We start from the raw sequence: 24,935 nt of genomic DNA, 5'->3' as shown, positions 1-24,935 counted from the left end.
CCCAAACTTTTTTGTCTCAGGGCAACCCATAAATATTGTTTTAATCCGAGGCACCCCTACATTATAATTTTCACTCCCAGCACCTTATATTTATAGCATATCGTCGTTGTCGGGTGGAAACCTTGTATGTCCAAAACCGTTCGTTTTGTATTTCACATCTATAAAATGTACTAAACTAGTGAAAACAGCAGATCTACAAGCACACAACGCCTCGCGATGCGAGGCGTTGTGTGCTTGTAGATCGGCTGTTTTCACTAGTTTTGTGCAACAGAGGTTTCTGCCTGACAGTGACGATATTTTAGTGATTATGTTGCGAGGAAAACGTTGAGATAATAGCCATTTTGGTTAGAACTGACTGAAAATAACGTTGTACTTCAAGTTTAAAATGATACTAAATATTTTTTCAAGTGTCCAAATAAATTCCAAATATTATCAAATGATCTCGCGGCACCCCTGGACTGCCGTCACGGCACCCCAGGGTGCCCCGTCACCCACTTTGAAAACCCCTGCTGTACAGTATGTGTTGATTTGGACCAAATGATAAAGTCTGGACATGGACTCACGTGGTTTGGGATCAAGAGGACCTGCTTCCATACCATCTGTGTACCCTGGGGAGAAAGGATTGTGTCAATAACCTTACTTATAGATTAGTCAACAAGAGATTATCATCACTCACTTGGTCCTGCAGCCTTCCATTGTACTAAATGACATTCCGTTGTGTTGTTACTATGCAATTGAATATCGATAGGTTGTGTCCCAAATACACATTCCAGTGTAGCTTCTGTACTCGCACGCACGCACGCACGCACGCACGCACGCACGCACGCACGCACGCACGCACGCAGGCACGCACGCACGCACGCACACACACACACACACACACACACCTGTTGTTATACCATGTGTAATTTGTCCTTTTAAAACTGTAGTACACAGTACCAGAAAGGCTGTGGTTCTAAACCTTTTCAGGCCGAGACCCCACAAAAGAATCATATTTGAACTGTCACCCTGTAGGAGATGAGGCATTACATTTTGTTTGACTCGTTTCCAAAAGAATATTTTGAAAACGCCTCGCAGAGCTTGTAGATCTGCTATCTTCAACATTTTTGTCTCTTTCTTATAATATTTGACAGCAGTACCTTTGAAGCACCTTTGAAGCAGTAATGGTCTTTTTTTCATTCAATCTCTTTTTTTCCCTTCTTTTTTTGGTATTAGGTATTAAAAGTCCTTACATTGTTGTCATCCCCCCCCTCCCCCCAGGTCACCTTTAGGACCTTGGTCAGCCTAGCAGGCTCCTCTGATGCTATTTGACTCCTGAATACTTCAGAAGCCTGTGTAGTGTACATGGGCTAAATTGGGAGGAGTGAAGCGCTAGTTCCATTTAAAGGACCACATTGAATGTTCAATAGGCAATCTTCTAAAGCTCTCTATCACCTCTGTGTGAAATGCTGGGTCACTTGTGTCACACTGACTTTTTGCTGAAGGAAAAAAAGCGTCACCTACTTTTGATGACGACAGTAGCGGCAGAAGAGGCCTCCCCCTTAATGTTGAGAGCAGAGGCATAGTACTGAGCCGTGTCGAAGAAATCACAGCTGGAAATAAACAGATGACCAAATGGTGAGCTCTTTGGTGTCAAAGATCAACCCTCCACGCAAGACACAAATGCTCTGGAAGATGTATGACATGAATAAGGCCAGTTCCTAGCAGATTTCACATCAATGTTCATTTCGTAGACTAAATCTATGACAAAAAAATGATGTCGACTATCTTCTTTTTCACTGAAAATGAATCTATGATGACTAAATCAATGTCTAAATATATTGACAATTTTGTCAACAAATAAAAACTAGACTGTAATTTTAGGGAGGGACTAGTGGAGAAGAGATCCAGTAGAACTAAAAGACACGTCATTTTATGTTTGGTTGTGCTTGGGTCTTGCGCTCTGAGAATAGCAGATCTACAAGCTCACAAGGCGTCACAGTAGAGCGGCTATTTTCAGCATGCAACCAAGTGTAAAATCAGGCTTTACGACGCCACCAAGGCCTGCCAAAATACCGTACATTTATGTTGACAAAATCAACTGTAGATTTAGTCGACTAAAATTAGACATTCAGATAAAATAAAATATGAATAAAACTAAATTAAATTGTATTCAAAAGACTATGACTACAACTAAATCAAAATTTGTTGTCAAAATGTACATTACTATACTGTACAGTAAATGGATTCTGTGCCTCAAACTATGAAAATACATGATATGTCTTAGAATAATTTAACATTTTAAAGCCAAGCTTGCAAAGTATGCCATTTGCATATAAAATGTAGAAGAATCCTGTTTGCTTATACAACCTTATAAAAAGCATCTCTTTACTCAATGTTTATTGCATCAATCAAATGTGTCATAGCAAATTTTTCAGATGTGCTACAAATGTTGAGCTATTATGACATGCTCAGAAAAGGATCACTAGGGTTCATACTGTACAGTTAAACAGCTTGCAAATCCTAGGAAAGTCACCATGGGGCTGTTAAGTCTGACATCATTTTGTAGGCAGAGGAGAACCCGTGAATCTTTTTACAATTTTTACTATTTACAAATGTTTCTTCTCTTTGTTGTTGAAAGGAAAGTGGTAGAATTATACTTTAGTCGTTATTTTTGTCTCGGATCTGTTGAAATAGCGAGGGACAGATATTGATAATAAATCTGCTTGGAGGTCTGACTACAAAATGATGTCACGGCTTAAAAGCCCCATAGTTCTGCCACTGTGATGACCTACTTCTTGATCTCCAGGGAGTGCATGTTGTAGTCGCTCTGAGCGATGTATTTCTCAGGGTGTTCCTTGGGGTCGACGAGGACATTGTTTTTGTACCTTGGAGACAATACAGAGGGAGCAGATATACGGTATGTTGGTCATTGCATACTAGTCTGTACATCACAGACATCCAAATACTAGGGGACAGAAGCTCAACTCAACAGTTTCAGAGAAGGATGCAGACTCAAAGCGAACAGTCTATAGAAACAGTCCACAATCACAAGGTGAAAAGAGAATTCACCTTGTCAATACATCACAGACAACTGACATGGTTCTGTTTGCTATTGGATTATCAATAAATCAATGGCGATACCTCGTAGAGGGTGAGGGCTATACAGGTTCAGGCTCTCATAGAAAGTGGGTTTATGGTATGTAATTAAAAGTTTCCAAAAATAGCAAATCCACAGGCTCACAACACGTCACATCACTACATGTTGAGCTTGTAGATCGTCTATTTTTGCGACACCACACCATCATAATGATGATGACGTATAAAACAGGGTGTATGGTCTTGATTGTTAAGTTTGATGATAAAATGTCTCTGCTGTGCTTTGCCTGTGAATACTAAGAGGTAAATTTGCTTATTATCAATACATTTTGTAAATCTGGCTTTCATAACAGCCAGTGCATAGCAGTTGTCACATTTGTGTATAGTTTAGTGCAGGTGCGGGCGCTGTTTTGTCTTCAACATTTATTATAAATCTGGCTTTCCCGTGAGCCGGTGCCCTTACGTGATTAGACAAATACTGTATATTTTTCAAGTAGGATATCGCCGTTGTCGGATGGAAACCTTGTATGTCCAAAACCGATCGTTTTGTATTTATCATTTTAAAAATGATTTAGAATAGTGAAAAAGCTGATCTACAAGCTTGAAGATCTGCTATTTTCACTAGTTTTGTGCGACAGACTTGTATGCTGACGCAGGGCTTTAGTTTACAAATGTGAAAGTTGGAGATACGAGGTTGGTGATGGGTCGCGTCATCCCCGCAGCACCACACTATTTCAGTGATGTTCCCACGGCCATGCCAACGTTCTTACCATGCAACCCTGGGTTTGGGCCACCCAGCCACGGTGCAATGCAGCTTCACATTCTTGCCCTCCCAAACAGTCTGTCCACGGGGCCTGACAATAAACTCCGGGGCGTGGGTCAGACTATCTGTGTTCATCTTCTTGCGGAACTCAGCGCGTTCATGGACCTGGAGGAGCACAGTGGAACAGAGATGAGGCATAGGGCAGGGTTGACACTGACAGTGTTGGGAAAGTTCACTTTCTACATGAACTAGTTCAAATTCAAGAATTCTAAAATGAACTAGTTCATAATTCCACATTTTGAACTAAAGTTCATGGTTCCCCAAAATGAACTAAGTTCTTTCTTTCTTTTTTTTCCTTTTTAGACGTTGCTGCAAGCTATTATTTGTTAGAATTATTGACACAGCCAATATAGAACCACACACTGACACACAGGAATTATTTCATGGTGTGGAAGACGTCGCGGCACGACGCGTTGCCGCTCGTGGCACCGGTAGGTCAGGACGTCCTCATTGAAACGAATATATTTAAAGAGGTGGTGCCATAGTTTTTAACTTTTTCTGGTTTTCATGTGTCTAGGAGGTTGACAGTACTTCATTAGACCCCCTGGTGTGGTTGTTATGAGCAATTATATATTCCCTTTGTATTTGGGGTTTCTTCCTACAAAAGTGCCGATCCAAAAACACAGATAAAATGACATCATATGATCATCCCCTACCCTTTTACCATTCACCCAACACTGTGGGTGTGGCTAACTTCAGCTGGGTCATCACCCACCTGACAACCAGGCATACTTAATGAACTGGTGGGTGTGGCCACATAAAAACCTAATTTTAACTCTTTATATACACTTTTTTGGAAAAGATCTTCCTCCTAGTATAATCATAATACCTGATATTCATGTTTTAGTGGGGGGGAAAATGTTGCAGCACTGAATGACATGACAGGGTGTTTTTGTATAGAGCAAGCAGAACCATGTTTACCCAGGATGACTTCACGTATGACCAGGGGTGTCATTCGGGGGCTCAGGGGATGGCAATTGCCATAGTGTTCACTTTTAACTCCCCAAATCAGTTCTTTGCATGTTTTACTCTGAAAAGGTTTTCAGAGTAAAAAAGAGTAAAAAAAAAGGTTTTGCAGATGAATCTGATTTCAGCTTAACGTTGAGTGAATCTCAAACCATGGCCGTCCATCGACATGTGACACGGTGACACATTTTGGGCATGTCATTATAGGTGGACATTTTCAAACATTTTCTCTTCCTCCTCCTCCCACCAGTATAATGAAAATATTGGATATACAGTACACGCTCGCAACGTTTCACGTAAATCCACTATTTTCCATACATTGAAAACTGGGCTTCATTTCTTTCTGAAATGACGCCTCAGGCGTAGACCGATATTTGAGTGTCTGACGAGCGCTAAATGTTGGACTTTCAGATTCATGTCACAAATTCTCAAAAGTCCCTTGGTCAGTAGCTGCTACGTTACATCAAAAGCCCTCGACGTCATTTACCGTTTTTGACATCTCCACACGTTCTGCGGACTCCCTCATGTGGGTCTTCCTGGTCTTCTTATGCACCTTGACCACCTTGACCTCCTTGCCCTCCCGGATGAACAGGTTCCTCATGGCCACGTAGTTCACCCCTTCCTCCTTCACCGCCACCTCCTCAGCCGTGGCCTCCACCAGAGCCCGGACCCCCTCATGACTGGACACATGACAGACCAACAGCATCAAGATCACTGGTTCACAGCAGAACATATTGTGTCTCAGATATATTATGATAAACATTAACTGCACAGGAAGACACTCCACTCTCAACTCTGAGAGTGTAGCTTAACCCAAATGGACCCTTACAGGTCCAGAGTTAAAGCAGAAATAAGCAGTTTTCTGCTGACATAAGCAGGAATTAGCCCTATTCACGGCCTGCCCACTCAGCATCCCCCTGGCAACCCTAACCCCCTCACGTTTTGAAGGAGAAAACCTACTAAAAGCCCATAGAGTTAACACAGAAATCGCACATTTTATGCAATTTCCGAATAGTAAAGTATAAAATACGGCTAGCATGATCAAGAACACAAGATAGTGAAAGGTACAAAGCATTATAATTTACTTTACCGTTCGAAATAATCGATTTGTTGGCTTTAAGTCCAGCTATTTCTGTTATAGTTTTCCCTTCTAAACTGACGTCAGCACCAGCAAGTTGCTGAGAAATTTGCTGAGTGGGCGGGCCGTGAATAGGGCTTATTATGCAATTGCTTATTTTTAAAAACAAAATTTATTTTATTTTATTCATGCGGCTAACAATGCTTCCTAAAGAAATGTTGTGTGTGTGACACTTCCTGTGGCTACAATCTGCCTCCAAAACTATTATTTTTATCTGTGAGAAGTTCTGTCATTGGTCGATTAAACTGGGTGCCCATCCAAAATAACAGACCAATCAGGACCGCCTCTTGTTCTTGTTCAGATTGGTTGACCTGTCTGTCAATCCTTTTAGCCCCGGTCGGCTGGTTCATGCACCAATGAGCTGCTAATGACAGAGCTTCTTACAGATAAAATAATAGTTTTTTTGGAGGTAGACTGCGGCTCCTAGAAGCGCCACAGAGACTAGATTTTTTTAGGGAGCATTGTTAGCCGCCTGAATATATATACAAAAAAAAAAGAAAAAGCAATTGCATGATTCCTGCTTATGTCAGCAGAAAACTGCTTATTTCTGCTTTAAATGGACACTAAATATGTTGTTGTGTGCATAACATACATATGTTTCTCTCCTTGTCTTTTGTCTTGTTTGAAAGTGTGAATGTGAATATTGTGAATTTGTTGTTTGTTTTTACTTTTACTTTGGTTTCTATGTCCTGTTTGTTTACTCTCATTGTCAATTTCTCAACCAATTTTTGAAGATTGTTGTTGTTAAAAAGTGCAGTTTACATTTGTGACTTTACATTTTTGATGCTTCTCTTTTATTCTCTGCAAAAAACTAATAAAGATATGTAAAAAAAAAAAAAAAAAGAAAAACATACAAATATCATATTCATACATAATTGCCATTCCATGTTTTTTTCCTCATATTTCCATCATACATCATTGTAATGTTATGCGCGCACGCTGTCCCAGATTATTATAAGTTTATTTATGCAACCAGTAAAACATTGAGACGTAGGTCTCTTTTATGTAACACTGTTACAGCAATACAAACATGTGTGGACAGAACAATACAAAGCACAGCCATATGACTTAAGCTTGGTCCAAACCTGGGTGGTTCGAGCGGCGAGATTACATACAAAGTCAATGCAAACACGAGACGACGCGCGACCGGGCGCGGCGTGAACGATCTGAACGGGGCGGCGCGAACGGCCACCTCGTTCGCGCCGCCCCACTTGGAAAAATCCAACTGAAGCGACCTTCGCTTCCCCCTGACTCCGCCCATCGCGCCCTGACAGCCAATCAGCGTTGATGTTGTCCGGAGACACGCACATGTTTTTGGTGTTTGGAGTTGGGACTCCCTTTTTTCCGGGTGTTTCACCTTGATTCCAACGGGACATGATTATTTACCAACTTGCGCGACCAAAGTGAAGCGATAGAAATAGAAGCGACTAGAATAGAAGAAATAGCTTCAGGTTTGGACGCAGCTTTACAGACTATTGACAATGCTAAGATCAAATAAATAAAATCTGAGAAAATGTCTTAGAATTAACTTACCCAGGTCACATTAGAGAATGTGACCTAGGCTTTAAATGGAAAGGGATTCTGTGCTGAGGGGAATCAGAGATGACAATTTGAGTCTCGACTGGCGGTCGTTCCAATCCATGACCAAGGGCCAAAGTAGGAGAGGCTTCTTTTGCCCGCCTCCGTGCACTGTGCAGGCACTGTATAACGTAAACCACGAGCTTGAAATACGACATGAACATCATCTTAATCACCATCATAACTAACAAGACATTGTGTTGACCTGTAGGCCAGTCAATCTAAGCTAAAAAGGGGATATGACCCAAAAGAAATTGCAATAGTAATCATAGGGTTATCCAAAAAACATGTTAAAGGTTTTCCATTATATTCTTAGTGGATCAAAGTAAATTCAGGGGGTTCAAGTTTGGGCCCCTCCACTTACTATACCCACAAAAAAATCTTCTTTAGCATGTGAGAGGTCTAACTAGGGTTTTTTCATGATTCTGAATCCATTGCAAGCATTTCTTTTGCACGGAAAACATTCCCCGGGACAAAAACGGACCCACAAAACTATTGTGTAGTGATGGTTTAGTGATGAGTCATCACTTTTCACACTTTTGTGGGGTCCATTTTTAGCCAGAGGAATGTTTTTTGTGCCAAAAAAAATGCTTGCAATGGATTCAGAATCATGACAAACCCCTAGTTAGACCCCTCACATGCTACTTAAAGAAGATTCTTTTCCTGTATAGTAATAAGGGACCCAAACTTCAACCCCCTGAATTTACCTTGGTCCACTAAGAATATATTGGGAAACTTTTAAGGATCATAAAAGACCTTGAACCATTACTATTGCAATTTATTTTGGGTCAAACCTCAGATTGACTGGCCCACTGCTTGCGGCTTCATCACTCACCTTGCTCTGAATAAGGGAACAACATAGCCGATGACCTCGTTGTCTGTGTCCATGGCCAGGTAGGCGCGCTTGCCTTTCTTGGTTATTGAGGTCAGCTTCTCCAGCTCCTGACCCTTCTCTGTCTTCACAGAGCTCTGCATGCTGCAGTGAGGTTATTAACAGACAACAGTTGCATCACTGATAACGCACAGTTCACTTCAGACCAGGGCCAAAGAGCATTTGCAAATACTTGTGCTCAAACTCTTTGGGTGTTAAATGTGGCCCATATGGTGATAAAACAGCACCGGAATGTTTGGACAGTCACAGTTGCAAGGGAATATTTAAAGGGGTTGAGGTTTCTGGGGTTTTCACCTGAATGGCCCGGTGCAGTAAACCCACAACCCATCAAGTACTCCATAGGAGATGAAACAAACGCAGGATGTAAAGTACTGTAAATGAAGAGAAGTATTTGCAAGAACTATTTGTCTATCACACTATGGTCTATATACTATTCAAACTATTGAATCTTGAATAAAAAGCATTAATTTGGAAATATTTAGAGTACTTAAAGGAGTAGTTCACCCCCAAAATTACTTTTTTTTCCTTTTCGATTGATTACTCATGCCATGTGTCGCATTCCTAAGACAAAAATGTGATTATAGTAAATTTACCCCCATTGATTCCGGATGGGGACCCAAATGCATGGCACTGGATGGGGACCCAAATGCATGGCACTGGATGGGGACCCAAATGCATGGCACTGGATGGAGAAACCGTCAGGGTAAATTTACTATAATCACATTTTTGTCTTAGGAATGTGAAAAATCCAAAAAAATATTATTGAACTCAATAAGTCTCCATGGCATGAGTAATCAATAGAGGTCATTTTGGGGGTGAACTACTCCTTTAAAACCAATATATAGAACAGAACAAAAGTGTGAAGCACAAATACAATGGTCAAACCATAATTACCTGCATGCTGCCTGCACTTACATGAACCACATCGCTTATTGAGAATGACACCTGGTCTATTAAGCCGAGAAATGATGATGCATTTCTGTCAACACTCTTTGAACCTGGCTCATGTTACGCCGACCAACACACCAACCATGCTCTATGTACTTAGTTGTCTGTCTGGTTTAGGCTATAATAAGCTAAATGATCACAATGGGAATTGTTACCGGTGGCAGGGAGAGAGGATCAGCATTACATCCTCTGCATTTAGTCCTAATATCTGCTAAGCCTGCATGATCTGGCATCCGACAGAGTGACATCGCAGAATGTCAGCCAACTATTCTCTAAGCTACAGAGGAAGGAGGGGGAGGTAAACGGGTGAAATACATTGTAGAGCTTGTTGCTAATATGAAGAGGCAGTGAGGCACAGGCCCACAGAGTGCTATGAACTATTTATACAATATTAAGAGAATCATTATCCTGTCGAGTTGCCAGGTAATTGGTGTAGATAGAGAAAGCACTTTTGCCTTCAAGAGTTATTGGCCCAGACGTGAATGGCCCCGTTATAACGACACCATGAGGCCAACTTTCCTTGGCCTACTTACTTACTGGGCATGCGAAGTTTCATTCTGATCTGTCCAACGGTTAGGGCTGTCACGATTAGGACATTTTACATGACGATTAATTGTCACTCAAATAATTGCGATTAACGATTTAATTGTGTTTTTGTCGTTGACAATTACATTTCTGTTTGGCTTGTAGGCTTTGAAGTTGCACATGGTAGATATGACACATAACCTAAATATATACAAATAAATGACTGACATATTTGACAACTTTATACTTGAAAAAGAACCTTGATAGTGGAAATAGCCGATCTACAAGCATACAACGCGTCGCAATGCAACGCGTTGTGAGCTTGTAGATCTGCTATTTCCAGTACTTTTTGACTTTTTTTAAATATGAACATTTTTCAACATGGAAACGATTATGACGATTATGAAAAATAATCACGATTATGTCAAATAATTGCAATTAGACGATTATGTAATAATTGTGACAGCCCTACCAACGGTGCCGGAAATGAGCTACTCACAGACACATAGACCAACGGACGGACACACGGACAGACAGGGGCGAATACATACTGTAGTCTCTGGCCGTCCGGCCTGACAGAGACAACAATGACATGGCACTCAACCAGTACAGTTGGCCTACTGGCAACCTTCTCAGGTCCAGCCTACAGAAATAGACTGTCTCTCCATGAATATCTCTGGCAGCCACTCAGTACAGCTCAAGTTCCTGACCTGCTTTACAAAGTACAACACGGTACCAGCTTGTACAGTGAGGCTGAAGAACAAAGACTCTCACACCTCACACCGAACGCTGACAAGTGCTAAACTTGTCTGCAGGACATAGCAATGTTTTGATGCACTGGATCAAGGCTGAATCTGGACTGCCTTTGATGTACAGTACACCTTTGATTCAGTCCAGGCTTTGATCAAAAGGCATTAGGGATGGGACAATATGAAAATGTCATATCACGATTATTGTGACAAAAGAAATCGCGATTTACGATATTATCGCGATAATCAAAATCCATTATCCTGGGGCGGAACATTTGCCAAAAAATAGCAGCTCTACAAGCTCACAAGGCATCGCAACGCTACGCGTTGTGAGTTTGTAGATCAGCTATTTTTTGGCAAAGACATATAGAGTACGTATATTACAAGTACCTTTTACCAATTATAGTTTATCATGATAAACTATAATATCGCGTATCGTCCCATCCGTAAAAGGCATGAGTGTCATTTAGATTGAATCACACATTCCTCCTGTTGACCAAAACCCACACAACTGAGAAAATAAAGACACCAGTCTGGGGGTTGTTAAACATATGGCAGAGTGAAGGCAGGCTTGAATACTCAAAACAATTTCAGTGGCATTTGAGGAAGGATGACAACTGTGCCAGAATACAAGAGCCCTTTCCCCCTGTAGGAGGCTTTAGTATAAAGGTAATCTCTGTCATGCATGGAGCACTCGATTATCTAAAAACAATACTTAATACCAGGTGTCCTTTAAAAAGAAGTGCTGCCTTTACATTCTTGTACCAAAAATAAATCTCAAGCTGCGTTCAAATTATTTGGCTTTGAATTAAAATCGTAATTAGGGATATGGGATGATATGAAAATGTCATATCACGATTATTGTGACAAAGGAAATCATGATTTACGATATTATCGCGATAATCAAAATCCATTATCCTGCGGCGGAACATTTGCCAAAAAATAGCAGATCTACAAGCTCACAACGCGTCGCAACGCAAAGACATTTGATAGAGTGAAAAAAAGACTGTATCAAGTACGTATATTATAAGTACCTTTTACCAATTATAGAGGGTTTAAGTGCTATACCGGATATGCAGCTCGGCAAAGAAAAGGTGAATTGATCCCAGTGCATGACGGAGGACGATTTCACGATAAATTAAATCTCCACAATACGATTATCGTGAGTGTTTTTTTATCACGATAAACGATAATATCGCTTATCGTCCCATATCTAATCATAATCCACAATACGGATATAACCAACCGCAAAAAAAAAAGAAAAGTACAATAACACACAACACAACACAGCAAAATGGCTTCAATCACACAGGTATATGAGGACAAAACAAAACATTCAGGTCTGATGCAGCCATCACCACTCAACATAACTCCTTATCATCCTTACTAGTAATATTAGACCCACAAATTACACACAGTTACAAAGACTGTTTGTGTTATCACTTAGTCTACAACAAGGTGTTTCATACACCAGCAGAGAGAGTGCGGCGTCCCTTCTCCCGGGAGAGGGACACTACTCTAGAGGAGCTGCATGCGTTTTGCTCTGCCGTGGATGAACAGCACTCTACAGTCTACACTCCAGACCAGGGTAAAGTCCACTGTTGAATATTTGAAAGCAGTACTCTTGATATTGTTCACTTTCAGCACAACAGAAGTGAAGGGTCAAATCAAGAGCACTGCTGTGTTAATGTCAAATATCTCAACTGTTGTGGGTATTTAAGGGGTCTACATCAGTGGTTCTCAAAGAGGCCTTTTCTACCGGCAAAGAACCGGCTCTGGTTCTTTCTCCCGCCTCTGGGATGAACCAGAAGTGTGCTTTTCCACCGAGAACCAGAGTTGGTTCCGAACCGTAAAAGTTGGTTCCGAACGGGAACCAGAAAATTCTTGGTTCCTCTGGTTCAATCATGGTTCAATCTGGTGAAAACGCAAGCCGCAAGGTTCCAAGAAAGTTGAACCGGCACTGGTTCTGGAACCAAGGTTCTTTTGGTGGGAAAGGCCCCAAAGTGGGGTCCGGTCCAGGGATCCCCCAGGGGTCGAAAATCCAACCGGTCACCAGCAAAATGTTTTTTGCTAAATAAAACAGTTTAACCACGACAGCCCTATACACAACATGTATAGGGCAAACAAAGTGACACATTTTTATTATTTGTGAAATATTTTAGCAACACAAATCTTGTATGGGGGTCCCTGGCACAAAATATTATGGGGGGTGGGGGTCCTCGGCCAAATGAGGGCCCTCCTTGACATGAAAAGGTTTGAGAACCACTAGGACTTAAAGAGGTCTACTACATACCCATGAGCTGAGAAAGAGTGCTGGCTAACAGAGGACCTGGAGCCCAGGTAATAGGAGCTCTCATAGTGCTGCTGCTGCTGCTGCTGCTGCTCCTCCTTCTGTTGTTGACGATGGCGCTGAAGCTTCACCTTGGACAGACGTATGGATTCTGACATCTTGAGGGCCGCTCCGCCAACTTATGTCAGACTGTCCTTTGTTTTGCCTTTCTTTGTTTTGTGTTCTTATAACAGTGCTGTAAATCAATCTCACCGTTATTGTTTGCTTGCTTGTTTGTTTGTTTGTTAAGTTGGGAGTCGGCGGTTAGGTGTTACGGGTGTTGATATGGGGAAATGATAGTTGTTATATGATCAGACCTTTAAAATGAGAAATGTTAAGGTGGTGATGATTTTGTTGTGATTGTAAATCAATCTCACTGGTATTAAAGTAGATTGATTTATTGGTTAGGGTTTCTTCTTGTTTGTCTCTTTGTTTAGTTGTGTGAGTTGGCGGTGAGGTATTATGGATGTTTGGGAAATGATGAGTGTTGCTATGATCCGACATTTGAAAGAGATGAGAAATGTTAATATGACAATGGGTTTCTTCTCCTGGATTAAAGTGTTAGTTCTAGTTATGATAATGTAACCCTAACCCTACAACCATAGTGAAGATATAGGGGAGAATACTAAGTGGCACCATCCACTGTTTAATTAGGCCTACAACATCTCAGACTATGCTAAAACATCATAACAGCAACACAAACACCAGTGTTTGTGTGTGTGTTGTGCTAAGCTAATAAAGGTTAATTCGTCATGTATTTTGATGGATAGGATAGATGGGCACCTCGATGCAAAAGTGTCCATTTGTCCAAAATGTTAAAAAATAAAAATAGGCCTATACATAATGTGAAAATGCACATCATTATCAGACTTAATTGTATCCTTCAACTTCTTGTTTATACCCCAAATGCCCAAAATGACAATTTGTAGAAATTGTAGAAATATTAGACCTTAATTGTCAAATGTTTATACTTTACATTAAAAGCATTTTCCAAACATTTTATTTATTAACATTCTGGAAAGAATAACCAATTTAACAGCCCAGTCTTCCTTGGTGCCCACCTATATCCTGTTACACATAACATAATTCTTTTTAACATTGTGGGGTTGTAAACGTTGTCAATACACTATATGCCACATAACTTTTAAGTATAGGCTTCTGGCCGCACAAGTGAGATATAGGGCAACTATGGAAACATAGCTCCAGCAGCACTGAAACAGCTCAACAGAAGGTCCCCAGGCACCTGGCATGTCACCATGTCCTCACAAATCAATCTGTGTGTATAGCCTAGTGATTACAGCAAGCTAACATAACATACAGTAGCCATATGCTCCAATGGCTTTAATGACTGTGAGAGCAGCAGTGATTTATGTAGGCTAATACAGATGAAAAGGAACACATACCTTTATTTGTGCCTATAGTAGCTTAAGTCTAGTAGGCCCTTAAAACCCTTAAAATGGATCCAACAGGAGACTCTCTAGCCATGGCCCATAGCTAATAGGACCTAACATGACCTTAATGGCTATTCGTTTCCCAATTTCTTCCACATGAGGAAACATTCAATGAATCAACATCCATTCAACGTTGCGTTATTTCACTTGAAGTTAATGCATGCACTTACAGGGGAACAAAGTCACAAAAGCGTATTATTAGTAGGTCTACTTTTATGTTAACTCATATAAGGACATCAGACGAAACCATATCGGATATCAATTTGAACAATCAAATTAACAAAATGATAGACATTAAATCTAGGCCTTTATTAGGCCCAGCTGACAAACGTGATCATTTGAGATTCATTTTTAGGACCAGAGCTAATTGTCTCACATAAATAATTAACATTCACACTGACTCACCAGAACGAGGAATCGCCCAGTCGCTGAAAAGAAGAGAATTACAAAAAAGTGGGTTCCAATTCCAAATGTAAAGCGAGTCTAAATCCAAAGCAGAGCAGCTAGGGGTGCGGGCAGTGGACAGGACGGCAGTCCACAGAACAAAAATAATGCTGCCACTCGGCAGAATGCTGAAGGGACCGTCACGACCTTTTAAGGCTGGGACCACTTTATATATAGCCCATGAGACCATGGAGGGGCCAGGAGGGCAGGCGTGTCACCCCGTAAAGACAAGTCTTCCTGCTGGCTCCTAGGAGGAGATGATGATGATGATGGGGAGATACATACTGGACTAGGCCTACTGCCAGGAAACAAACAAAACTAATAAAAACGAATATAATAATGGTAATAATAATATAAGGGTAATAATAACAATAACAATAACAAAAAAGAAGGAAAGAGCTTCTGACAATGGAGTTTTTCCCCCTTCTATTTCTACATCTGATGATAAATAATAAAATAAGTTTAAAGTGCAGGAATCCACATTCACATTCAAAAGGATTAGGCTAGAGTAGACTAGTGAACATGGGCGAGAGGCAGACAGACTACAGCAGGAGTTCTCAACATGGGGTCTGGGGAAACCCCAGGGGGGTTCCAGGGGGTGACTGGGGTCACCACTATTTTTTCAGCTCGGTTAAAAAAAAAGCTAATCTACAAGCTCACAACGCATCGCAATTCACCTTTTTTTTTAACATGTATTTATTGATTTTCACATTGAAAAAGTAGGCCTATTTAGGATTCTCTTTTCTCCCATGGCTATTCCCCCCCAAAACAATAAAAAATAATAAATAAATACATCGCAAACACACACACACACACACACACACACACACATGGCAGTGAAAGAAATAACACACTTTTTTTAAAGGAAAGCAATTTACAGAAACCTAAAACAAATAAAAAATAATAGCAAAGGTTGTGATAAACCAATCTAACTCCATAGGTGGCCGAAGAAAATATGTATTTGATTGACACCCCGGAGCAGAGGGTGGCGGTATAATGCCACCCTCTGCTGGACAACAACAAGAAGAAGAAGAGTTCAGCAATAAGCTGAAGGATCACATTTCCCAGCTCTGACGCCCTGATCACAACATCCGTCGGGCTGCTGCGGCAAAGTTGTAAATAACAGTCCTATAATTCCTCTTCAGGTGAGTCAACAGTACAGTAGCCATCTGGGTCCTATGAGCCAATATAATGTGTACGTGGAAAGATCATGTTGTTGAGTGTGTGTGGACCACGGGTCATTTACCGCCTGCCTTTATCACTTGATGACAGCAAGCTAAAGCTAGGGGGAACTAGCATGGTCAACTATCCAGGAAGAACCACTGGCTACTGTAAATAAAAAGGCTTAACGGCTTCCATTATTATATAATCTTTAAGGGTCTTTAATGTATTACAGTATCCCAAAGAACATGTTTGTCCACTGTTAAATGACAACATGTTGGTCAAAACTTTTACTATGTTGAATGAATGGTGGTAAATGTATAGACTTTTGATGTTTACTTTGCCAAAGCTCTAGATTTGAAGCACTTTAACCATTATTTTATTTATGCTTTATCTATTGAAAAATAGCAGATTATACAAGCTCACGAGTGCTGCGCTGCGAGCTTGTAGATCTGCTATTTTTGAAAAATCTTAAATTTGAATATTTTTGACCTGTTTCTATAAATGTCTTCTAAACCAGTGGTTCTAACCTCTACTTCATATTGCCCCTATTTTACAGAAGGTCGGAGGGGCCCCTGTACTACAGACAACATGGCAAGCAAAAAAGCCAAGGGAAAGAACACCAAGAAGAGGCCCCAGCGCGCCACCTCCAATGTGTTTGCCATGTTTGACCAGTCTCAGATTCAGGAGTTCAAGGAGGCCTTCAACATGATCGACCAGAATCGGGACGGCTTTATTGACAAAGAGGACCTGCATGACATGTTGGCCTCATTAGGTATATATAGTTTACATCAGTGGTTCTCAACCTTTTCAGGCCGCGACCCGCAAAATAATCATATTTGAACTGGGGAACCCCTCCCTGCACATTAAGCACTTGGAATTGTAGGAGTTGGCATTACATTTAGTTTGACTCGATCTATTCCATTGTGAAAATAGCCGATCAGTAGATCGGCTATTTTCACAATTTCTGCCTCTAATATTTTACATTTTGACCAGAGGTACTAAAAAGGTCTTTAAAGGTGATACACCATGCATTTAAAAAGTATTTATGTCATATTGTTTATGTCCCAAAAAGGTTTTTCAAAAGGTTTGAGGCTAAATTACCACTCCTGAATAGAGAGCCTCTCTCATTTTTGAATGGCTCTCAGAGCATTTCAGCTGCAGTACCACCTTTGGCCTGAACTGCGCCACCCCCCCCCCCCCCCCCCATTTTTTTTTTTTTTTAAAGAAAATGTTTTTTTTTGATATGACGTCACAATCGGCAGATGACGTCACAATCGGCAGCAAATCTGGATAGCCTGTTTTGAGTACCCGTGGGATACTTTTAACCTTCGCCTTCTCAAAACCAGAGAAAGACACAACGGTCAGAAATGGGACTTTGTGAGGATAGAAGGTGCTAGTGGGACCCCAAAAAAGGTTTTAAAATAGGAAAAGTGAAATTTCATGGTGTATCACCTTTAAAGTCCTTAAATTGTCTCTTTAGAAATGTGCAGATACCCTGTATACACTACTGTATGTTGGTCTGTTTACTGCTGAGTGAGAAAACAACGTTAACATTTAGCTAAACATCTGGGGACCCCCCAAAATAACTTGGGGACCCCTCTGGGCCCCGACCCACAGGTTGAGAATCTTTGGTTTACATTTTAACCTTTTTTGGGTGAAAATGGAGGAACAAACGTTTGCCGACAATTTGTGTGGAATGGAACGCTCATTGTTTCCTACTCGTTCCAGGTAAAAATCCCACAGACGACTACCTGGAGGCCATGATGAATGAAGCCCCTGGACCAATCAACTTCACCATGTTCCTGACCATGTTTGGAGAGAAGCTGAACGGGACGGATCCAGAGGATGTGATTCGGAATGCTTTTGCCTGCTTTGATGAGGAGGGGACAGGTACGTTCAAAGAGTGCATGGATGGCAAACACTCTTGCTCCTCAGTGGCATTAAAAGGAGTGAGAAGCAATAATGCCTCCCCCTGGCCAGCCGGGGCGCTTGATGGAGGGAAAAGGAACTGGTTGGAATAACGTGTTCCTTCCACGCGCTACGTCCATCCCGGGGAAATCCCCCCCCCCCCCCCCCCCCCCCTGTCAGGTGAAAAGAAACAACTTGGACTACTCATGGAAGCATGAGGTCTGTCCGTTGTCTCCCCAGGCGTGGCAGAGGGAGAGCAGAGCCCAGGATTACATAGGCAATTGGCACTGGGTGAAAATGGGTTGCAAAGTCGTGGGATAAAAATTATAATTAAAAAAAGGAGTGAGAAGCAGCCTACATGTTCCCTTTACAAATACCTCCCTTTTATGAATAACATCATTTCTTTCCCTTCTGAACAGGGATTATTCAGGAGGAGTACTTGCGTGAGCTCCTCACCACCATGGGTGACCGGTTTACGGACGAGGATGTAGACGAGCTCTTCAGGGAGGCCCCCATCGACAAAAAAGGCAACTTCAACTACGTAGCGTTCACACGCATTCTGAAACATGGCGCTAAGGACAAGGATGACTAGAAGCTTGACCATCACTGCATGATGCTGATATTCCACACATCCTACTTTTGGGGTTTTCCATGGTGTCATGTAATATGTTTGAAGGACCATCTCGTCTTTTTTTATTTGATCCTTGTACGCAAGTCTGGCAGTCATCCAATAGACTGCCCTGGCATCCACCTACCTGTACATGTGAGAAATAAAAGGCATGCTATGCAATATAATATCGCTTGAAAGGCGTACAAAATATTCAGTGGTCCGGTGTGGTTGTGTTGTGTGTGTGTGTACGCGCCATGCTTTGTTGGGACCAAAAAGATAGTAAAACCATAGAAGATTTGCATTTTTACATTATACGAAGGCTGAAAATGGGTGAAGTGGTCTAGTAAGGTTAGGGTTGGCATAACTTAAAGGAGCACTTCACCTATTTTTATATAATTGGTCCTCACTAATGCTCATATTTTACTTTTTTCCCCCACCTACACTGTCTCAAAGACACCTGCCTACCACTGACATCATCGATGGGGAATCAGCCAGTAGAAACTGCAGGCTTTCTGGAAAGTTAGCAGCATGCTATAATAGAAGCCATTGTTCATGCATAAGTATCTCGTTTGAAACAATCAAACGTGACTACTGACGATGTATCTGGTAGGTTAAGTAGGTTTCAGCCCTTCTGAGACACGGAATGGACGAAAATGGTACCCATCATCCTACTAATACCTGAGGCCAATTCTACAAATGCCTTCTAAATCAGCAGTTCACACTTTAAAAAAAACAATAGATGCACAAGCTCTCAGCGTAATTCGTGCTGCACTGTGAGCTTGTATACCTGCTATTTTTTAATGTGGAAATGCAAAACTCTTTTAATGGGTTAGAACGAACATTAGTGGGGACCAATTGTATGAAGAGGTCCTTTATGTAAAACTGTCAGTTTAATGTAGCCTGGTTTTGATGAAGACACAAAGATGGCAAGGTGTGCGTTTAACACAGGCAGGATTACTAATGCTTGTGTAGTTAGTGCTTGTTCTTTAACAAACCAGATGGGTCCGTCTAGACAATGTCTGTGAGGCTATATACAGTATGTGATGTTAGACTTAATAGATTTGCCTTAATTTCCCATCTGGTTAAGCTGTTATTTGGCTTAAAATCACATTTTCACCAGAACAGGCAGCTCAATATGAGCTGCCTGTTTAAACATTAACTCTGGAGCATCACCTCACTATCCATCATAGCCTGTTTTGCACATCTGTGGTACCACTATGGGTCTGTATAAGCTAGTAAATATGTATTGTGAAGAAAAACGCTGGAATTAAATGATCAACTCTTTGGTTTTGCTGAATCTTTTGTAGCCGATTAAAGTTTTGAGATGAAATGTCATCCATGTGATTTCCCATGATTATTTTTCATATATCCAGTATATACTTGCAACTTCAAAGAAACAAACCACTCTCAAATTAATTTTAATTTGTAAAATCAAATGCACAAAATCTCTGAGAAAATGTGTAATCATTCATTACATACAATTATGCAGAGATGTATGGATGTACAGTACATGACAAAAGTTACTGGTTTGGCACTGACCCTTGCTGTAGTTTAACCATTTTAAAGCGTTATTCCCACTTTGCGCGAGAACTATAAAAATAACTATCCTTTCACCATTTGTATTTTTTTATAGTTGGTGTGAAACTGCCATCCACTCGGCTTGGAACGATTTTTAAAACTGATAAACTTAATGTGAAACATTTTCTCACTCAACAGTAAACAAACCAACATAAAGTTTAAGTGTATAGAGGGTTTAAGCACACTCCTAAAGTGACAATTTAAGGACTTTTTAATACCTCTAAAACAACAAATTAAACATTGGCCAAATTGTGAAATATCAGATCTACATGCTTACAACGCGTTGCGAGGCTTTGTGAGCATGTAGATCTGATACTTTCACAATAGAACTGTGTTATACAAAATGTAATGTCTCAATTCTTAGTGCTCGTCAGGGTGGGTGGGTCCCCAGTTAAAATATTTTGGGGGTCGCGGCCTGAAAAGGTTGAGAACCACTGACTTATGGCATGTCATAGCCAAAAACATACATAAACCAATGCAAAGTGTTGCAAGCTCGTACACTACTTTTGAAGATTCTTTTGAAAGTATAAAATAGGGCTTACATTGTTAAATACCATGAACAAATCCATCCGTTTGCAAGACAGGTGCATTACTGTGAAAATGACTTCATTTTCAGTATTCCTTCACACAAATTGTAAATTGTTATGAATGTGAAGAGATTTGGATGTTCTTGTTGTACCATAAGAAACCATGTACAGTACATCGAGATTCAGCATACTTTGTCAAAATTAAAAGAATCCCTGATCCTTTTATATTGTTTTAAGGTCAAAGCCTCTCAGAGAGCACCTTTATCTCTGTCCCTGAGAACCTAAGACATCCATGCTCTTTCAGAGGTGGCGCTCAACCGTCACCAAACATGATCACTGTGTTCACATTCAGGCTTTTGTTTCATGCGGTTCATTGTCTTCAGGGCATTCTACAGTCACACAGTCTCTCTCTCTCCCTCTCACACAGTCACACACACACACTCACACAGAGTAATAAATAGACAAAGACCTGCTCCAGAACTGAAGCCATCAGTACAGTTTTTAGCTGCTCACAGAGCAATGCACAGTACATGGGAATGCGTTGTAGAACTACTCTGCCAGGGCTAGATTTTTGGACTGGATCTTTGCGAGGTGCTCTGATATACCAGCCTCGATCTTGTCACACTGGGCTAGAAAGTCCTGAGGAAACAAAAGTATAGTAGTTAGTTAATACATTTATTCAATACTACCAAAGATGTATCAATAGAAGAATGCTCATTTTGTTGTTACAAACTAACCTGCACAGTTTTCACAAGCCCTTTTTTCTTCATTTTGCAATCGTTAAAGTTTTCTGGCAGTTCCTGATAAAAGAGGAAAAAGTTTGGTGTTTAATCATACAGATTATTGGAGAGGAATTAAATCACAAGACACAAATGTCTTTGTTAGACTGTAAGCAAATATTTGTTTCTCAAATACGAACTTTAGGATTGACTGTCCACATTATTTACAAGCATTTGCTAAATGCCTAAACTGTAAACTGTTCAAATCTGATTTGTGTATTCAGACATTGTCTATCGATCCATCTCCATTGGCTGATGTGCTAATGACATGTGAGGCGTGAGTAACGATTAACTTACACTTGTCGTGTGATTATTTGTCACTATTTTAAAATGTTCTTGTTTAAAATATCCACATCAGAGGGCACAAATGAATTATTCTTTTTGATTTGCTAGTGGGACCCAACCTCCTGGTAGTAGCTCAAATGATGGGTGAAAGAGGTAGGTACGATCATTATAGACCTGAATTGCCTTTTGTGTAATGGAACGATTGTACAATGTCCTGAAGTTGCATCCGTTTGTCTCCCATTACCTTATTGGCCTGGTTCACTACCTGAGTCAGCTTGTTCCTATCACTAACTGAGAGGTTCCCATACTAAGAGATTAGAACACACTCAGTGACTGTTAGATCTGTTGACCATGGTTAGAGAGTGTTTACAAGCATTAAAGCTACAGTACTCAGTTTCCTGAGAAGATGGAGCCACTGTCAATCTGATTGCAATCAGGATAGGCCAAAAGTATGATTTGAGCTGCCAGTCTGAATATAGCAAAAGAACAGGTGACATTTCACAGATTACCATGGAATCTACTTGCTCCAAGATCTTCATAAACTGCTCAGCTGCCACTTTCACTCTATGGTCCAATTTACCCAAGGCCTCTGCCTGAAGATCCTTTGCTAGGAAACCCTGTGGGAGAAATACACAGATTTTGAAACTGCAAAGCATGATGATATGTTTAGTTGCATGCTGGAGTCGCACGCAGAAAATAGCAGATCTATAAGCTCACTCACAGTGACATGTTGCTGTGAGCTTGCAGTAAAAACAAACACAACAGAAGTTATTTGTTATGGAAAATGTGCACCTACATTCTTGAGTCCTGTCAACTCTCCGTCGACTATTTCCAGCTTTTTGGCCGTCTGCTCCACTGACTTCTCAATGTCTTTGAGCTTCTTTAGTTCAACTTCTTCTTCTGGACTATTCTGTCCAGAAAACAGATGTTAGTACATGATGATGACTGCAGTCAGTCTCACATCAGACAATTCAAGAATATTTCTCCGAGCACCTTTTAAAGAGCTCTGAAAATGTGCCTACAAATAGGTACTGTAAATCCTACACTTTTTAGCTTTTCTTTTTTTCATTTAGGAAAGTTTTCTGGTAAATCTGTGGTAAAAATATTATCCATAATCCCTTTGCCCTGCTGCTTTTTTCAATGTTAAAATAAGCACTTTATAAGGCTTAAAGGTCTACACACTTTTAAATGATGAACTGTGAACTTTAATATGTACTATGATGTTTAGGTACATTGCACCTCATTTAATATAGTCTCAAAATAATTGACTGCACATTTCTTAGATTCCTTTTTTTGCTGTACTGTTTGTTGTGTTATTTTTTGTTATGTTGTGTCTTTATGTGAAGAGGACTACAATGGAATTGGACTTTATTGTGTTTTTATCTTCCTCTTTAGTAATGCTATGACATCAGGAAACTATGCTATACTGTGCTATTTTTTAAAGTAGTGTCACCAAATAAAAGCAATCAAACTTGCACGGAACTTACCCTCTTTCCAATCATCATGAGTTTGCAGCCTTGTTTTATTCCAAAACTGGACAGACTTTGCTCCATATCCTTCAGTGATTTGCCTGCAACGTAGTATGACAAATACGAAGGAAATTTGGTGAATTGATATATTTCACTGCCTCAGTAGAGCACAGGGGTGTGGACAGTATCTGAGGGATTTAATGTCGGAGTCTCAGAAGTAATGTTGGAGTGCCCGTTGGGCAGATCTTTATGCCCATATATGGTGTTCCGTGTTGGAGAGTGATGTCAGCATGCAGACAGATGGGCAGACGGCAGATGGCGGACAGCCTCTCCAAGTTTGGGCATTGCTCATCTCCAAATTTGGGCATTGTTTCAGCATGCGGCTGTTACCATGGCAGTCACACTGTTTTTTTAGTATCAGTGATGTCAGCATGCAGACAGGCGGTCAGACAGCGGACAGACATTCACTAAATGAATAGTTAGATAATAAGAATTCACTGTCAGGACTTCTACAAAAGGTGGTTGCAGCACAGTACTGTACTCTTTTACCTTTGAAGATGAGTTTCTGTGAAGGTGCTGGAACTCCTGTGACTTGAGTGACAGCCTCAGACAGCTCCTTCAGGAGGGGTTCATTTCCGTCCTGTCCCGTTAGCGTGATGCTGTGCTTTGCAGGGCCTAAAAGAGGGAGACCAAAGTACAGGCCAGGGGGTACGGGATGGGATGGTACATAATATATTAACACCAGCGCAAAACATCCATCATGTCACCTCACTGTCAAATCATGTGTTGAAAGCCCATCATCAGAGACATATTCTGTGGACCAGTGGTTCTCAACCAGTGGTCTGGGGATCACCAGTGGTCCTTGAGGGGGTTCCAGGTGGTCCCCAGCTATGTGACGGAGAGTTGGTAACCAACTGGCCCCTTATAGAAGAGCTTTAACTCTTGAGAATGTAAAATGAAACCAAATCACGGTCCATTTGGTTTCATTTTATGCTCTCGAGAGTTAAATTATTGTTTAACATATGTGCATTACATAATTTAAAAGAAGTCACAATTAAAGATCATAGAAGAATTGATATTCTGATCAACGTTTGCCTGTCCTATGGTACAACATCAATACAACATGGAATTGTGGACAAACAAAATCTTACCCAACCGAGCTAAATATTATAAGATTTGGGTCTGAGAAGCTACATCTCATCAAATGGTGGTCCGCGACTGACATACCCAATAAATAATGGACCTCGACGTGAAAAAGGTTGAAACCCACTGTTCTAACAAGGCTATGTTGGTTAGATACAGCTACATAGCTTTCTAGCTAGCTGGTGTTGGTACATTATAGGAACTGCACAGCGCCTATCCTAGCAATGGTTTTCTATTTCACATAATTGCATGCAGTACAGAGTATCATTAACTCCTAGCTATTATGTGCACTGGGGGAACATTACATTACCGCATGCAACTGTCACGGTTATCGATTGTTCTGCCATTTCTGTTGATCTGTGGAGTGGATCGAGTCCTTCTTCTGTCACACTGCTGCAGCAACTTCAACTTGATGCTGCTGTGCTGTGTTAGCTTTGTGGCTAATGGCTAACAACTTCCTGGATGTGCAGGAAACCAAAGCCGGTGTCGCTTCGCTTGTCAAAAAGATGATCTATAATTTCTTCAAGCGATCTGTTCTTTTTGACAAGCAA

At 40.8% G+C, this 24,935-nt stretch overlaps 3 protein-coding genes across 4 annotated transcripts in view; 1 reads left to right on the top strand and 2 right to left on the bottom strand.

The window, feature by feature from the left end:
* myom1a (myomesin 1a (skelemin)) overlaps positions 1-14,986 on the bottom strand; it is a 43,500-nt gene extending 28,514 nt beyond the window's left edge. Inside the window, exons 1-7 of one of the 2 annotated variants that reach the window (XM_080726685.1) lie at positions 14,883-14,986; positions 8,419-8,559; positions 5,355-5,547; positions 3,849-4,006; positions 2,775-2,867; positions 1,504-1,592; positions 564-608 (exon numbers count right to left, since the gene is read on the bottom strand). In XM_080726685.1, the coding sequence (XP_080582811.1) occupies positions 564-608; positions 1,504-1,592; positions 2,775-2,867; positions 3,849-4,006; positions 5,355-5,547; positions 8,419-8,558 (718 nt within the window). In that variant the 5' untranslated portion in view covers position 8,559; positions 14,883-14,986. The remainder of the gene's footprint in view (positions 1-563; positions 609-1,503; positions 1,593-2,774; positions 2,868-3,848; positions 4,007-5,354; positions 5,548-8,418; positions 8,560-14,882) is intronic. The other variant, XM_080726686.1, reaches the window with a different exon arrangement.
* Positions 14,987-15,975: 989 nt separating this feature from the next.
* On the top strand, positions 15,976-19,918 carry LOC308285810 (myosin regulatory light chain 2, smooth muscle minor isoform-like). The gene is made up of 4 exons (XM_080726693.1): positions 15,976-16,066; positions 16,642-16,857; positions 17,814-17,975; positions 18,413-19,918. The coding sequence occupies exons 2-4, from the start codon at positions 16,674-16,676 to the stop codon at positions 18,583-18,585; spliced, it is 519 nt and encodes a 172-aa protein (XP_080582819.1). The 5' UTR covers positions 15,976-16,066; positions 16,642-16,673; the 3' UTR covers positions 18,586-19,918.
* Positions 19,919-20,139: 221 nt separating this feature from the next.
* Positions 20,140-24,802, bottom strand: bag1 (BCL2 associated athanogene 1). The gene is made up of 7 exons (XM_080726692.1): positions 24,695-24,802; positions 23,791-23,916; positions 23,260-23,342; positions 22,569-22,682; positions 22,282-22,389; positions 21,446-21,508; positions 20,140-21,347 (listed from the first exon to the last, which is right to left on the bottom strand). The coding sequence occupies exons 1-7, from the start codon at positions 24,729-24,731 to the stop codon at positions 21,258-21,260; spliced, it is 621 nt and encodes a 206-aa protein (XP_080582818.1). The 5' UTR covers positions 24,732-24,802; the 3' UTR covers positions 20,140-21,257.
* Positions 24,803-24,935: the final 133 nt, after the last annotated feature.

Source organism: Nannobrachium achirus (assembly GCF_963921795.1).
Source record: "Nannobrachium achirus genome assembly, chromosome: 5".
Taxonomy (NCBI): domain Eukaryota; kingdom Metazoa; phylum Chordata; class Actinopteri; order Myctophiformes; family Myctophidae; genus Nannobrachium; species Nannobrachium achirus.
Note: the sequence above shows the minus strand (reverse complement) of the source record. Positions and strands in the feature narration are given on the sequence as shown.

Coding starts and splice junctions, on each gene's coding strand:
- LOC308285810 (XM_080726693.1), top strand. CDS start 16,674: ATGGCAAGCAAAAAAGCCAAGGGAAAGAACACCAAGAAGAGGCCCCAG. Junction 16,858..17,813: donor TGACATGTTGGCCTCATTAG/GTATATATAGTT, acceptor TACTCGTTCCAG/GTAAAAATCCCACAGACGAC. Junction 17,976..18,412: donor CTTTGATGAGGAGGGGACAG/GTACGTTCAAAG, acceptor CCTTCTGAACAG/GGATTATTCAGGAGGAGTAC.
- bag1 (XM_080726692.1), bottom strand. CDS start 24,731: ATGGCAGAACAATCGATAACCGTGACAGTTGCATGCG. Junction 22,683..23,259: donor TCATGATGATTGGAAAGAGG/GTAAGTTCCGTG, acceptor TTTTCTGGACAG/AATAGTCCAGAAGAAGAAGT. Junction 21,509..22,281: donor TGGAGCAAGTAGATTCCATG/GTAATCTGTGAA, acceptor CTCTTTTATCAG/GAACTGCCAGAAAACTTTAA.